Source organism: Saccoglossus kowalevskii, chromosome 15, assembly GCF_978046115.1.
Source record: "Saccoglossus kowalevskii chromosome 15, keSacKowa6.1, whole genome shotgun sequence".
NCBI lineage: Eukaryota > Metazoa > Hemichordata > Enteropneusta > Harrimaniidae > Saccoglossus > Saccoglossus kowalevskii.
In genome coordinates, this window is record NC_140655.1 from 12733055 (window position 1) to 12749826 (window position 16772).

At 33.7% G+C, this 16772-nt stretch overlaps 1 protein-coding gene across 1 annotated transcript; it reads right to left on the reverse strand.

Moving 5' to 3' along the window:
• Positions 1-440: 440 nt before the first annotated feature.
• LOC144346458 (uncharacterized) lies at positions 441-16772 on the reverse strand. The gene is made up of 6 exons (XM_085508432.1): positions 16767-16772; positions 16047-16144; positions 5887-5977; positions 5377-5410; positions 5149-5205; positions 441-565 (listed from the first exon to the last, which is right to left on the reverse strand). The coding sequence occupies exons 1-6, from the start codon at positions 16770-16772 to the stop codon at positions 540-542; spliced, it is 312 nt and encodes a 103-aa protein (XP_085364558.1). The 3' UTR covers positions 441-539.

Here is a 16772-nt window from a genome sequence, read left to right on the forward strand (position 1 = left end):
ACTGATTGTGTGTACATGACGTAATGAGTTATTTGTGTGAAAGCATGGGTTTTATTATTACTGAGTTAAAGGGTCACATGCTGCTGCATTGGTGACCATGGCAATGCTAATTAGTGTATTTAAGTGTCGCATTATTACTTATTTCGTAGTTAGTAGTATATAATGATTCATTTCGTAATATTGTGTGTGCTGTGTTATTTTGTGTTATTCGTTCTGTTTTAATATTTTTTTTTATAAAGATCATAATGCACACTATGGCATTCAAGTATTATTATGATGCCTCACTTATGATGATGCTGTAAGGTCAACATATAAACGCAGCATAAACTATTTTATCCATGGCAGCCTAAAGCTCAATATAGATATGAATATGTCAATGTCTGCATACTGAATAAAATACGTTTTCACCAAGCACTGAAGAATGAGATTGAAATCGTATATTATATAGTTATCATTGTATTCATGTAATTAATAACATCTGCATAATACAAAAACAGGAATATACAATGGTGTTACTTGAATATCGACAGCAAGGACTTTTACCACACTATTGTTACAGCGCCACCTGCAAAGAAAATCATAGATGACACTGCTTTATAGTTATAAAAATGCGATGAAATTAGAATCGTAGCGACACTTCATCTACATTAATCTAAAGGACGCTGGTCACACCATCTATATTCAATCTGTGGCCAACGATATCACGGGTGTTTTACTATATATTTTCTGTAACCTGAGAACATCACACAGTAAATGGTATAATTGAGGTAATCAAATATTTGAATTTATACTGTAAGTCACCAGTTTTAGCGTATTTATATTAATTGTCATAAGTCATTTAAGTAGATTTGTAGACTAAATATAAACTTTATCGCGAGCATGTCTTTTTACCGAATTTAGCCGGAGAACTGATTCGCTAATTCAAGATGTCACTAATGACTTTATTATAAATTCAAAATAGCCGCCAAACAACGTCTTTTTTCTCCACACACACTTTAAAAAAAACACTGCACAAGAAGTATTCGCGACTTGATGAACGGGTAACTAAGTTAGATAAATCACTCTGTGAACTGAAAAATGAAGTTGGTGAAATCAGCGAAAATGGAAATATACACGGGATCGATGTAGGTGAAATTGATAACAAGCTTGACCAAATTATTTCACGACTTGATATCTTGGATCAAGATGCGGATAAGCAGGAAGCGGTTAGTAGACGGGACAATGTCAGATTTTACGGAATTGCTGAAAAAAATGGTGAAACGTTTGCTAAATGTAAATATAAGGTAATCATTATTTTGAATGCAAATGTGAAAGATAAAGTATGGGTACCACGTGACATTGTAAGGGCTCACCAAGTACCACGCTCACAAATACAAAGTCGTGTACGACCAATAATAGCTAAATTTCATCATTCAGATGACAAGATAATTGCACTCTCTAAATATAAGGTAATCAATATTTTGAATGCAAATGTGAAAGATAAAGTATGGGTACCACGTGATATTGTAAGGGCTCACCGAGTACCAAGCTCACAAATACAAGGCCGTGTACGACCAATAATAGCTAAATTTCATTATTCAGATGACAAGATAATTGCACTCTCCGATAGGCCTTCATTAAAAGAGGCTGGGATAGGTGTTGGAAATGACCTCACGAGACGGCAGCGCGAATCGCTAAACATGCTGACATCCCAGGGTTGTAAAGGGTACTTCAAGATAGGAAAGCTGGTTATTATCCCGGAAGAAGAAATTGGCCAACAAAAAGAATGATAAAGATCAGTAAGAGAAGGACGAGCTTCACCGAAACGAGTTAAAAATCCACGAACACGACTACAGCATAGACAGTTGTCAAGCGATAGAAGTGCAATGGCTGATGCTACACTATAGGGACATGGCCATGGTCCATCATTTTAAAACTGTTTGTCTTGGAATGTTAGAGGTGTTAAAACACAAACTTATTTCACTTGATTTCGTTCATTTCCTCAAATCATTTGATGTTATTTCATTGTCCGAAACATGGACTGAACACGAACACCAATTTTCAAATGATTTTCCTGGTTTTAAAGTGTTTGATAAAACACGTCCTCGTACATCAACACGTGGTCGTTTGACGTATGACGCTTATCAGAAATGAGATTGTAAATTATACTGGAAGGATTCAATCAAGTTTACATGATTGCTTGTTTTTCTTATTTAGAAAAAAATAATTTTGTTCAGATAGAGACATTCTCTATTGCAACGTCAATATCCCTCCACAAAACTGTTTATAATAGACTTGAATCACAAAATGGTATTGAGTTGTTGGAAAGTGAATTGGTGACTATTTTGTCTAAATTAGGTAAAGTTGATGTAATAGTTATGCATATGTTGAATGGTAGGTCTGGTGATGACACTGGCATTTGAGACTTTACTTGTTTTTCGAGTAATAGTAATAACTACTATACAATCCGCAACAGGTTTAAAAATATGTGCCGTGATAAATTACTCCATTACAAAACACAATTAAGTTTACGTCTAACTCGTACCCAAGATAAGTCATTTTGGTCAACGCTTATACAGATAAATTACACTAAAAGTCATGTTATTGGGTCACCAGGGTCACCTATAAATGCTCAAAAATGGTTTGAATATTTCAGTACCACTTTTTCACAAAATGAATTCAATAATGATTTTGCTTTGGCAAACGACCTGGAAAATTTAATCAGTGAAGTAGACTATTTTCTTCCAGGTGATATGGAAATCGATTGGGACATTTTGAATGGTCTCAGATGACGAGATACATGAAAATCTGAAACATATCAAAAACGGTAAATCAGCAAGTCCAGATTCAAAAATGCAGAACCATTTGTGATCCCCTATCTAAATATTCTTTTTAATTCAATTTTTGATACCGGAACTTTCCCAAGTATCTGGTCAAAAGAGATTATTGTCCCAGTTTACAAAAAAGGCCCGATTGGTGACCCAGGGAATTATAGGTCAATTTCTTTACTCGGTATTTTTGGTAAAATTTTCACCTCTATTTTGAACCGTCGACTCTACTATTGGTCTGAGGCTCTTGGCAAAATAAATAAAATTAAGCACAGGCAGGTTTTAGGCACGGGTACTCAACTTTTGATAATATCTTTATTCTACAATCTTTAGTACAAAAATACATCACACGTAAAAGAGGGAAATTCTATTGTGTTTTTGTCGATTTTTCCAAGGCCTTTGACATGGTAGAGAGAAAGCGACTATGGTATATTTTGATAAAGGGTGGGGCGACAGGAAAAATGTTCCGTATACTTACTAGTATTTACTCCAATGTTAGATCGTGTATTAGAACATCAAATCAGTATACGGAATATTTTGACTGTCCAATTGATGGCCCCAAGGTTGTATTTTTAGTCCCTTCTTTTTTTCCTTCTTCATTAATGAACTAGCCATTGAACTACAACAGTCCCCTCACCATGGTATTCAACTTTCCTCTGACCTCATTGAACTCTTTTGTTTATTATTTGCTGACGACATTTCGGTGTTTTCGGACACTGTCATAGGCCTATAAAGATTAATTCGTAAGCTTGAGGGGTATTGTGATAAATGGAAAATGACAGTGAACTTGGACAAAACAAATGTCGGTTATAGTGGACACCTGCAACGAAGTCTTAGCACAACAAGCTAAAAAAGCATTTATGGCTATTTAAATGAAAATTACTAGAATAATTGGTCCTTTAAATTATGATTCATTCTTTAAAATGTTTGATTCCATGATTTTACCTATTTTAACCTATGCTTCTGAGGTCTGGGGGTTTAAAAAATATGAGTGTCTGGTACGTAATCAATACCTTGCTTGCATATATTTCCTTGGTGTTTCCACCTACCTCACCTAACAATTGTGTACTGGGCGAGTGTGGAAATTACCCTATTTTCTTTTACATCGCAAAACGATGCATCAAATATTCGGCTAAATCATCAATATGCCAAGTAACAGATACCCACGTAAATGCTACAACATGTTATATAACATAGACAAATCGGGGGTGAGGACGAAACCTACCTAGGTGGCAGACATAAGGGAACTATTGTTTTTGTGTAAATTAGAACATGTTTGGTATTTGCAGAAAGTTGGCAATATTCAGGAATTTGTAAGCGTATTTTCATGTCATTTTAAGAAATGCCTACATTTTGAGTGGCTTACTGATATTTGTTCCTTAGACAATCTGGTTACATATCGAGAATTTAAGGTTACATTGCAGCCGGAAAAATATTTAAAATCTGTTGGAATTTATTCCCATAGAGTAGCTCTTGCACGGTTTTGATGTTCTTCTCACTGCCTTCGCATTGAAAGAGATCGTCGTGTAATTGAAAAAGACGAACGTATATGCCCTCTTTGTGACATAGATGAAATTGAAAATGAGTTTAACTTTCTTCTTGTTTGCCCATATTACCATGAATTGCGAACCTCGTACAGTACTTACCCAATACATTATATAAATTTATGATAAATTTATAGATCTTGTTACTTCTCAAAATTCCGACATTTTACAACTACATGGCTGCATACATCTTTCATGCATTGAAACTTAGGAACCAGATATGTGATTTTATTTAATTATAAATATTCTGTAAAGTATTTTTATTTTTCGAATATTCTTCTTGTACATGTAAATACTGGGCCGATGGCCTTAAATTTGTAAATAAAGACTATATTTAAAAAAAAAAAACGTTAACGTACTGACATGATAGATACACTTTATTGAAAAGTAAATTAACACGAAACAATAAACGTATTCATTGTGGTCATTATTACAATGAAAATAAATAAATGAAGTCATACTGATATATTATTGCGGAAATTAGTAGTACTTAGTAATTTATTGGTCCCAATTTTTCAAATCACTGTTGAATCAGTTTTTTATTATTGCGAACAGAATCAAATTACACTTGACAGTTTTTCTTTGTTTTTTATGGAGGTGATAACTGCGCATTAGTTTTGGCGCGCGACAGACAAGTATTGTGAAAACAGGAAATTAACAATGACAAGAGAGATTCGCTAAAATCGACATTTCGCTATTACGTCATTTTGCCACAATTCGCTAAAATTGGATGTCGCTTTTTCAACATGTTTCACAGTAGGTAACAATGATTTCAGTAAACAAGATAATATATTTACCTGTATCTTTATTAGATTTACTACTACTACCTTCCCCAGACATAAACTCTTTTTCAGCTGCCAAGACAAATAAAATTGCATTATGTATACACACATCAATGTATTTTAAAGACCAGGTGAATTATAATCACTTAACAAACCATTTGAAAAGTGTTTGCGCCATTTATCCTAGGCAGATATGTCTTCATAAGTATTTTCGACTGAGAATGAAAGTGAACATATACTCACTGTTATTTTCAGATGTCCATTGAACACTTTTATGCTTTTATGAAAAATACAATACAATGTAGAAGTTATAAATGTGTGAAAAGAATTATCACACATTGAATTAAAATATGATTGAGTTGGCGTGCACAAGTTACTGAAAACTGTACGCCATAATACATCTAGTAGTAACCATTTTTATATTTTCTGAAGTTTACGTGAGCAGATAATCTGTCATATAAGATTTTTCAAATATAATTTAATACACAAATGCGCAAATGTGGTGTTCAATATCATTAACTAATTTTTAGCTAACCAATTATATTTGCCTTGCTATATGTTAATGTTAATATATATGTTAAATTGTTATATAGACATATTGAGCGAGTCAGTTTTGTTTCCCCTGCTAATTAAGATATTAAATTCAAATATTCCCCGCCCACTAGGAATAATAATAAGCACGTATTGTTAATACAAACTTTGTTATGTAAAATAGGATCAGATGTTACATTAATTAGTCAAGTGAAAACTTACACAGGAACTGCTTTGACTAGGCAGAATCAGTACAATACATGAATAATACTTTGTAGTTTGGCATCTTGTAAGTGAAGAAAACACTCTTTGTCTGCAATAAAATACATTGAAATATCAATAACCATGCTGTACATGTCTTTGAAACACAATTTTGCGCACAATGGTGTACAACAGCACAAGAATAACAAATATTGTAGTTCTCAGCTCCATAAGTTACAGTGCTAGTTGTTCAATAAAATAGTATATCATTATCAATTATGTACATATTCTGCGCCATAAAAATATACTATCAACCTTCAAAGTAGTGCATTATTACCAAATAAACATTTAAGCAATCACATCGATGGGATTTGTTTTTTACTATAAGGTACCTCCGACAAAGCGCATCAAAATTAACAATTACCTTCCCGGTATAAAGAGTTGCAATATCAAGCATAAACTGGTTGCTTTTTATCACGTTTCACTCTGGCATAGACACTGGTGGGTTAGTACATTTCCACAGATACAGTGTGCATCAAAACATGGCTGCCTCCTATGCAGAGATGTATTGTTGTTCCCAGGATTTAGTTTTCACTGGGAAAGTGCCAAGTTACATAAGATTTTCAGACCATGCTTGTTTTCATGCAGGCATGCTGGCAAGTACTTGTATTTATAATATTCAGTCAGGTCCCATTCTATAATGTTTAGTGCTAGTAACGTTGAAATCAGTCCTGTAGTTTGTTCAATTAGTTATAAATGTTTTTTTCGTGTTTTTTTTTCGTCTCAATGTCAAGTCTGAGATAATTTTGCTGTTTTATGTGTTAATTGGAACATTTTCATCTGGTGATGTTATGTCATCCAGAAAGTACTTTGAAAATTTAGAGGTTATTTTTCATTATATAACATCATTTGTTTTCGTGAGTCAGCTGATAATGTGGAGATGTTAACCTACATATGTCATGCATGATACAGGCTAATTGTTGTACTTTTTTATTAAAGCTATATAGATATATCATAACTTTTTCCCATGAATATGTCTTTGTATGTTTGAGTCGCTCCATAGTTGTAATCCGATTCTTTATTTCCGTTTACTCTTGGACGCAGAGAACGTTATTACAACCAACGTTGTTACTGATTGGTCTATTCGGTTATGTATACAAACACATAACAAAAAATATTTCATTTATTATTCAATATATACACACTTCACACGCAAAATAACAATAGACTTTGAGTTTTATTTTTTAAACAACCCCCAACTCAGGCGACATTTGAACGGAATGGGCGATAGTTATATCCCTGCCATACTTTCGGCATGATATCGGAAATAACACTCGACTTCGTCTCCGAATAAATTACACAAACAGGTTGAACGATTGTTGCACATTTATTGTTTTCAATCAAATATTATGTTGACATATTATACTGTTATATTTGATCAGATATTACGGGTAATAGTAAACACGCAATTGTTGTAGCCCCAACGTCTTGAGTGTTTAGTTTATGGATTCCAACATCAACAGAAGACGACGTATTGGAAAATCCATGAAGGTCGACGTTTACTTGCTTGGAGATTGTAGCAGCTTACTATTGCTTACTTTCATTTCCTGGTTCTGTGTTGTGCGTTTATAACTGCGAACACCTGTAGATTAAAAAAACAAACATTGTCAGAATAATTTAAATTTAATTAAGTTTTTCATGTGATCATGTATTCATTTAAAATTCTTTGAAAAATCGACCAGTAAAAACGTGTTTTGCTACTTTCTTTTGTTAAGTTAGTTTACAGTGATAGCAATATATTAATAATGTTCAAGTTTGGCTACCTTCTACTGAGCGGTGTCCTGTTCGTTCCATTATGAGTTGATCATTAACACTGCTCATAAAGACTGGTCGCAGCTGTAGCACGATTCCAGCAGATCGGAACAAATCTGGCACCACGAGTTGAATAGAATTGTGACCCATCGGCTGCTTAGTAAACCATATTTTGTCGGATTCTTCGTATTTACGCCGGGGTTGCAGGTAGAATGCTTTGTTTTCCCTCGGGTGGGCAGACTCATTTGTACTTCTTGTACATTCTAATATGGCATTGTTGGGGATTTTCAGCATTTGTATATTGCATTACCTCCTTTCGTCTTACTCTGCGATGCTTTAAACGACCTTGGATGCTTTTCGACACGTCTTCTACATACTTCAAATAAGGTGTTTCATGTGGTGACTCGTGTAAAGTTATTTGGGGTGGGTCAAAACGTAGAGCTCGATGTTCCATTCTGCTTCTGAAGGAAAAGTGTCATTTAGAAATATACTAGTGCGAACAAGAATCCGGGGAGAATAGTTTCCTAGCAGCTTCATTTTCAACAGTAACGCGGTTTGGTCCTTGGTAATTACCTCAGCTTGTTTTGTTGTTGATCTCAACCCCAAACTGGACAATATTTTCATTTCTGAATCGAGCACTTGCCTTGCAAACCCATGATCAAAGATAACAATGTTTTTGGAGGATAACAATTTCCACGGCAGCAAGAAAACGCAGGTTACAGGTCAGGTTACAGGTTGTCAATCAATAAAAATTGTCTCAATATTTAATCTTCTTCACGATTTTTTTAATAACAGCGGTCACGATCCCGGGTCGTCCTCGTCGTCGAAAGCGATGGTCATTTAAGCCGAACTCAGACAGCCTCGCTCAACGTCACGGGAATATCGTCTGAGACAAACCATCTTACACTGCTGTCGCCGACGAACGCGGGGACGAACGTCTCGTCTAAAACATTAAACACGGGTCGTCTTGTTTTGCGACAACTCACACTGAAGCGACGCGACATCCTTTTTCATCGGTGAACGTCGGGCGAAGCTGTCTGAGTCGGCCTTTAGGGGTGAACCATTTGAGATCTTGGGGAGGGCTTGGAAAATAAAAAGTTTGTAATTTTTTCTCGTATAAATCTTGTGTCAATTTGTTTACATTAATACCTATGCTTCCTAAAATTATATTACGTTCTATTTTTTCTACTTGGATTAATATGTACATTTGTATGTCCAAAATCTTCCAAGCCCCCCCCCGGATTTCAAATATTCCGCACCTTATCCACAATCCCTAATTGTACCATTTTGTAGCTTACAAAATAGTATTTTATCGCATCGTAATACTGCTGACACGTTGTACTGTGTAACTCCGGTTGTATTCCACATGGTTGTTGGATTAATTTGAACTACAGTTTTAGAGTCTGTATTTTTATTCCCGATCCCCTGTGTATTTGGGTACTGAAGCCGATATCACATCCCGCCATAGAGAGAAACAGAATCGAACTCTCTCTTTGTAACTTTTACTGTTGTGAATTTATTATCGGACATTGGTAATACATTGAAATTGTGACATTGTATTGTGTTCCAGGACTATATTTTCACTATAATTTGGCGATTTGTTTCCAGGAAAAACCGCGTGGTATGACCAAATGCGCGCGTTCGGGGTTTGGTTGCCATGACGACATATCGTGTCAGCTCTATTAATAGCACATGTATTATCCTTGTTCCCTATGCTGGTACTGCCACGCATTCGACTAGATATTAGCTAGTATAGATCCCTCGAATTGTTTCATTTATACTGCTTTGTTATCTTTGAATATATTCTAGTGTATTTTGATTGCTGATTATGTTACCTTTATTTGACAAGTCAGTCGTGCCCCAGGCGGTATAAATGCCTGTATGCTCCTCACCACATTAGCTAGCGCACAGAAGCCCAAATCCGGTGGACCTTATTTCCATAAACTAATACGGCATTGCTACGATTATAAGAGTGTTTCTTTTCAACAAATAACATTTCTGAATTGAATTTAGTTTTAAACACTATCAAATACGCGCTTTCCGTAAAAAAAAAAAAAACACGCGTATTACTTTCACTACAATTTATTAGCTACCAAATCCTCACTATTTCCACAGTCTCCTCAAAGTGGGAGGACAATTTAAAATATATCACTTAATATCATTAGCACAATTACGCTGAAATCTCACCCAACTTGTAGACTATCATCACAATTGTATCTACGACAAAAAATACCGTATCCATCCTTGTCCTTGTAGGAAATTGTGATTTCGTTGAGCACCACGAAATCTTGGGACCACCTTTCCTTTCATATAGTCTAAACCACGATTTAATTCCAGGCAATATTTTATATTACTTATGATTAGTGTTACAATGATAGCATATTTGACTTCATTGCAAGTCATTATATTGTAAGTTTGACATAAAATATGACTAATATGGCAGAAATTGAGCTTGACTCAAGTTTGGTATGTTGGCCCCGAAATTAGGGATCCGAGGCCCGCGTATGTGATTAAAAGTCCCGAAAGTTTGTTTACGTTTCTCTTTGGTTGACAAGTCATTAATATCCACGAATTTAATCCAAACCTAAACAGGACTGGGCATTATCCCAGAGTATCTATGTACTAGGTTTCATTGAAATCTGATAATTTAATTGGTTCTTGAGATATCAGTGGAACAGACACACAGACACACAAACAGAAGCACTAACTGCAAAGACTCAACATTTTATGACTTGACTTGATTGAAATTGGGTGTCTTTGTTTCGATGCTCTTGTGATTCAAATTCAAATCAAATTTAAATCTGACATTGATATGTAATATTATAGCAAATATGTAGAGCTAATTATTGAGGTATTGATTTATGAAATAATCTCACCAAAAAAAATCAGGTCTGTACATATCTATGTACTAAGTTTCATTGAAATCTGATAATTGGTTCTTGAGATGTCAGTGGAACATACACGCACACAGAAGCACTAACTGCAAAGCCTGTGTGTGAATGTCTGTCTAACTGATATCTCAAGAACCACATGTTGGCTTTTGATGCTCTAGGCTAATGCACTTATTCGACTAAATTTTGGTAAAAATCTGCATAATATTAACTTAATTTCCATAATTATTAGTGCATTTTAGCATTTCCACTGATGACTCGATTACTAACATCACATTTCAATGAAACATAGGACAATGCACATACCTGATAAGTTTTAGGTAAATATCAGTTTATACTAATTACCCAAATTGCATATTTAATCATTTATTAGGTTTGGATATTTCAAGTACCAATCATTACATTTCAAAGAAACTTGGTTCATATATATTCTAAGACTCATATATACTCTATGACTAGTTTTGGGTAAATATTTGTGCATATTAATCACCTCATTTGTATAATTAGTAAATTTTTAGCTTTTCCTCTGATATATCAAGTACTAATCATCACATTTCTATGAAAATTGATATATTAGTGCTTTAGGACATTGCGATATTATAATATATGTACATATCAATTACCTAATTTGCATAATTAAGAAGCTTTCACACTTACATCTCAAGTACTAATTATTCCATTTCAATGTAACTTGGTACATATATATGCTCTAGAACAATGATTACTTTTGGGTGAAAATTTGTTCTTTTTAATTTCCTATTTAGCATAATGATTCATACATTTCAATAATTGTGCATACATAGATTTACACTCAAGTCTATGCATGTTAATTACCTGATTTGCATAATAATTAATTATTTTTTAATGTGTCTCAAATACTCTCAGTACACAGCAATTTTTGCTCAGCTTTCTTTGATTATAATTATATTCAACAATTCATAATCCTACTTTTCCCACAATAGACATCGTTGTCAAGAAATTGTGTTTATTTGTTTAACTCTTACTGCAGCAGTGACATCAGGAGATTGAAGATTTGTCGAAAAACAGGTTTTCTTTATTAGTGGTTAAAAATAAAATTTAGGCAACTATACATAACCAAATATATATATATATATATATATATATATATATATATATATATATATGCATACTGCAAATTTTATTATGACAATGTAGGAATATGAAAACACACTGGAATGTTAAAATAAAGGTGATATGCGAATGTAATAATTAATATAACTATCTTAGAAAACAGTAATAATAATGGCAGTGGTGCAAAACATCTGAAATAATTACGCGGAAAGCAAAACAATATAAAGGTAATAAACAAATTGCGCACTTTATATATCACTGAATAGTGAATGGTATGATATCACTAATTTTTTAGAATATAGGCAAACTCTGAAATGGAATAAAAAATGCGTTAAATTTCATTTGCATTTTTTCAGTGACAATGCAAATGCTTATTTAACTCATTCTATAATGAAATTGGGTCATCATCCGTTAATACATAACAAAAATAAGAGGTACATAATAACTAATAATTTTCAACTAATCATACACTGTTGAAAATATATATACAAGTATAAAAATATAAATGTGTATAGATTACGATGTATAATGTAGCATGTACACATGAAATGAGAGACTTGACATCAAATAATGCAAAATCAAAAACTGCATACATTTTTTTTTGACAGAAAAAGAAAACAACGCGAGCTTATCAGTCAGACAGACTCCATGTCGTGAATTAAGAATTGTAAATGGCGGGAATTCAGTGTAAACAACACCTATTTTTAACGATGCACAACACAGACTATTTTTAGTGGCTGCCATCTTTGTTGGTCCACAACGCATTTTTTTCCTCTACCTAGATTGCCTCATCAAGTGAAACAATGAACATTAAGTTGCCTCTGTATATGTTAGTTGAGAAAACGTTTTTATAATGGCCATCTTGACTGTAGTAGACACGCTTCGTGGGCCGCATTGTAATCACAATATTGTAGTTGTACATACCAGTACCAATCAGAAATTGGGACACGGCAATATTATATTTTTAAATAGTCCCTCAAATTACGTTGTTTGTCAGTCTGTTGATAATTTTTCACCAAAAAAACGTTTCTAGTTTTATTATCTTGTGATGAGAAATGCGATATGTGAGAATATCTAGATATAAACCAGCTGTGAGGGGAAATCGTGAAGAGCTTTGCACAGAATATGCTAGGGTAATTGACAATTGTCCTACAGTTGTGTACATATCTGTAGAAAATATTGCTTCTGTAGTGGCCACGTAGACAGGTTAATCGGGGTGGAGCTGATTTGTGACGCCACTGTGTAAAGTCTATATTTGTGTTGTATGTGTACCACTATAAATCATGAATATTGAGTGTTTGAACATAAAATGCCCGGATGACCATTTCAGCTTAAAATAGGCATGTGACATACTCAAAGATTCAATAAATATAGATGATGTTGAAGCAGCAAAACATTTCAGATATAATTGTACTCTCCTTCGTGGGATAGAAAAGCCTGAGACTCTTACTGTACTCAAATATCGAATACAGTCAATACCCGATTCTATTGGAATTTTTTTATCTTGGTTGTGCTGCTTTCGCTTGCTATGTCTCGAACAAAATTTATACATATTCAAAATTTATTAACTGTGTTTTATTAATTAATACGTGGACACTTGCATCAAAAACTGTCCTTGCTAAGTGATATGTAAGATTGAGGCATCAAAAATGTACTTATGTCATTGTTTTGAGTTGTTGTGCAATGGCGTATGCTATGATATTAGGTATTTATGTTTTTTGGTCAGTGAAGATTTTTAATTTGATCAAATGCATTCATTAAAAATGCATATGTATTTCAGAAGAACAGAAAGGCTATTGAATATTAAATTGACCGGGTTCTATACAAAATGTAACCTGCAATAACTTATAGATAATCATTTGTGTGTTTTAGATAGTGATAGAATAACTTAACTTTAAAAAACTAAACATTACCAGTATGCATGCATTCAATTTCAATCATGTGTAATAATAATATAAAATATGAAGACAAGTGTATTATACATAATAATTAGCTAATGTAAACTACCAATTGTGGTGGGTTTGCACAAACATTTTCCTAGCTTTCCCAAGTTTTACAATTCCCACATGTAATTAATTCATATGCGTGAAGTCTTATCTTGTATCTAATACAAGAATAAAACGTTGCCGTCAATTATATACAAGGCGTCAAATCCTTATTTACTGAAAAATGATATCAGTTAATTTGCGAAAGATATGAATACCTCATCTATTCCCCCACTGCAGTATTTTACCATTATTATTTACCAAGTTGCATCTGGCAAGTGTAATGAATTAGTTTTCGTGTATCTGTTGACCGACTTGGTTAGCTGATTACTAGTGAATGTCTGTGGTATGTCCGTCGTCGTTTAGACCCTAGCAGCGCCATGGACGGAATTGAAATCATTGACTGGAACTATTTCTGAAAGTTTGGTATGCGTAGTTCATTAATATAGCGGACGATTAATCGGTAGATATGACGTGTCCAGTACTTCATGTGATTGGATGTGTGGAAGCTACGCCTTATATAGTATTTATAATTCCTTGTAATTAGTTCAGTTTTGATATGTAATAAACGGTCTAAGTCCTTGGTCACAGAGAGAACTACACGTGTCTGGTACAGTCTCCGACGAGGCAGTTTGCCTTGAGGCGTTCTCGATGTGGCTAAAGACTAGCTATTGAAACGTATTTTGATGTGTGTGTCTATGTGACTGTAAAGTTTAAGAGACTTTCCCGATCCTGTACCTCAAGCAGACGTGACATAGAGACAAGACGAGACATAACCCCTGACACAAGCATCAATCATATCTATATAAAAGTAACTCTTTCCGATATCAACAGTCATTAATTAATAATGCTTGCTCATGTATCTCATATTGCAAGGAAAGAATGGGAATAGTTTGACAACTATTACACGGAGTAAAAACTAGTTAATAGCATCAACATCACGTGAGGTGAATATAAACAAATAATAAAAGTCTATGTTAAAACATCAAGTTTGTTCATTGTTGTATTATAAGTTTGATATACTTTTTTCATTTTTTTTTATTTGTTACTTAGATATTGTTCAATTAACTGGTATTATTTTAATAGGGATCCCCATTATGTATTGGTTCATTTAATGAAACACGGGACGTGAAAGTATGTTTCCAAGAAATAATGTTGCCGCTGCATATACGTGATATTTTGTATCTATAAGGGTTTGAATTCCATATATATAAACATTTTAAATATGTGTATAATACAAATAAAAATTATCATATTGCAGACTGGGAGTGCTTTCACCGCTACAACAAGATGGCAAATTATTGTTCAAGGTATTATATATTGTACTGATTCTGGCAGGTTAATGTAAGTCAATAATGATCAATTCATCAGCTGATATTGCTATAACCAATTTGATTAATTCGATATGGTCACACGATGGATGAATTTAGCTAAATTTAATGTTTTGTTTACGATTGTGACTCTTATGAAGTTGAATCTTTTTGTTCTCTATCTCATAACATACTTTCCGACTTTTCTTAGCGTAAACGCCTTGAAGTTTCATATATCTTTGTTCTCGTGAGTTTCATGTGCAAAAAGCTGGGTTCCAGCTTGTACAAACACTTTAATACAGTCGTTTTTGGAAATGTATATATAGACGAAAAATATAAAAAGTGTAGATTATAATGTATAATAATATAGCATGTACACACGGAATGAGTGACTTGACATCAAATAATACAATATTAAAAACTACATACAGTATTATTATGACAGACAAAAGAGTAAGACAGACTCCACGTTGTGAAAAAAGAAATGAAAATTACGGGAATTCAGTGTAAACAACACGTATTTTTAGCGATGCACAACACTGACTGTATTTATAGGCAGCCATCTTTGTTTATCCACAACACGTTTTGTCCCTCTATCTAATTACCTCATCATGTACATGAAACAGCCAACATTAAGTTGCCACTGTATGTGTTAGTGGAGAATACTTGTAATCACAATATTGTAGTTGTACATACCTGTACAAATCAGAAATCGTGACAAAGCTTTGCTATATTATATTTTTAAATAGTCCATCAAATTATGTTGTTTGCCAGTCTGTTGATAATTTTCCCGCAAAAAAACAAAAAACAAAAACGTTTCTAGTTTTAATCAAATATTTCACGTAAATCGGCAATATTTAATGTTCAAAGTTCATTGAGACAACAAATCTATTATTATATCTTACATTCAGGTCATTTTCATATTTTCGTATGTTTTTTACACACAATGTAATTGTTTCATCAGCTGTTAATTCAGTATTCATTTAGTATCAAATATTATTTATACTCGATAACGTTATTTTAGTCATATTGTAATTAATTCTGGTAAGCATACAAATAAAAAGTAAAAATGTATGAAATTACTAACTTACAGATCAATATGAATGTTTGTAGAGAATATTGCTTCAGTAGTGGCCACGTAGACAAGTAAATTCGGGTGGAACTGGTTTGTGACGCCACTGTGTAAACTCTATATTTGTGTTGTATGTGTACCACCATAAATCATGAATATGGAGTGTTTGACAGAAAATACCCGGATGACGCCATTTTCAGCTTGAAATGGGCATGTAACGTATTCTAAGGTTCAATGGCCTATGACAAATGTCAATATCATAGTTATCTAATTATATGAGCCACCATGCAAGCCTTAACTTTTGTAAGTATGTTAATGGTTTGTAGTTATTGCAGCTAAGTGACACCTATCGGAATACATCCCAAACTTCTCAAGAGCCCAAACAAAAATTCTTTTTCAGTAGCTGAGTTGTTGCCTTATGTGCATAATGCACATTCGATATCATTGCCACTTTGACAGAAAACAGCGTTCAAATCAATACCACGTGTATCTCCTTCAACCCCACACATGGGTACAAATAAACAGTCAGCTTGATATTGCAACTTTTCAAATCGTCCAACGAAAACAGGCGGATAATTGTTTATTTCGGTGTGCTTTGTATAAAGTAGTATTTGGTAAAAAACAAATTCCGTCTACGAGTTTGTTTAAATGTTGTGTATTTAGTAAAAGATGCACTACGTTGAAGGTTCATAATTTTTTTATATTTATGCCGCAGAATATGTACAATTCTATTATTTACGTCCAT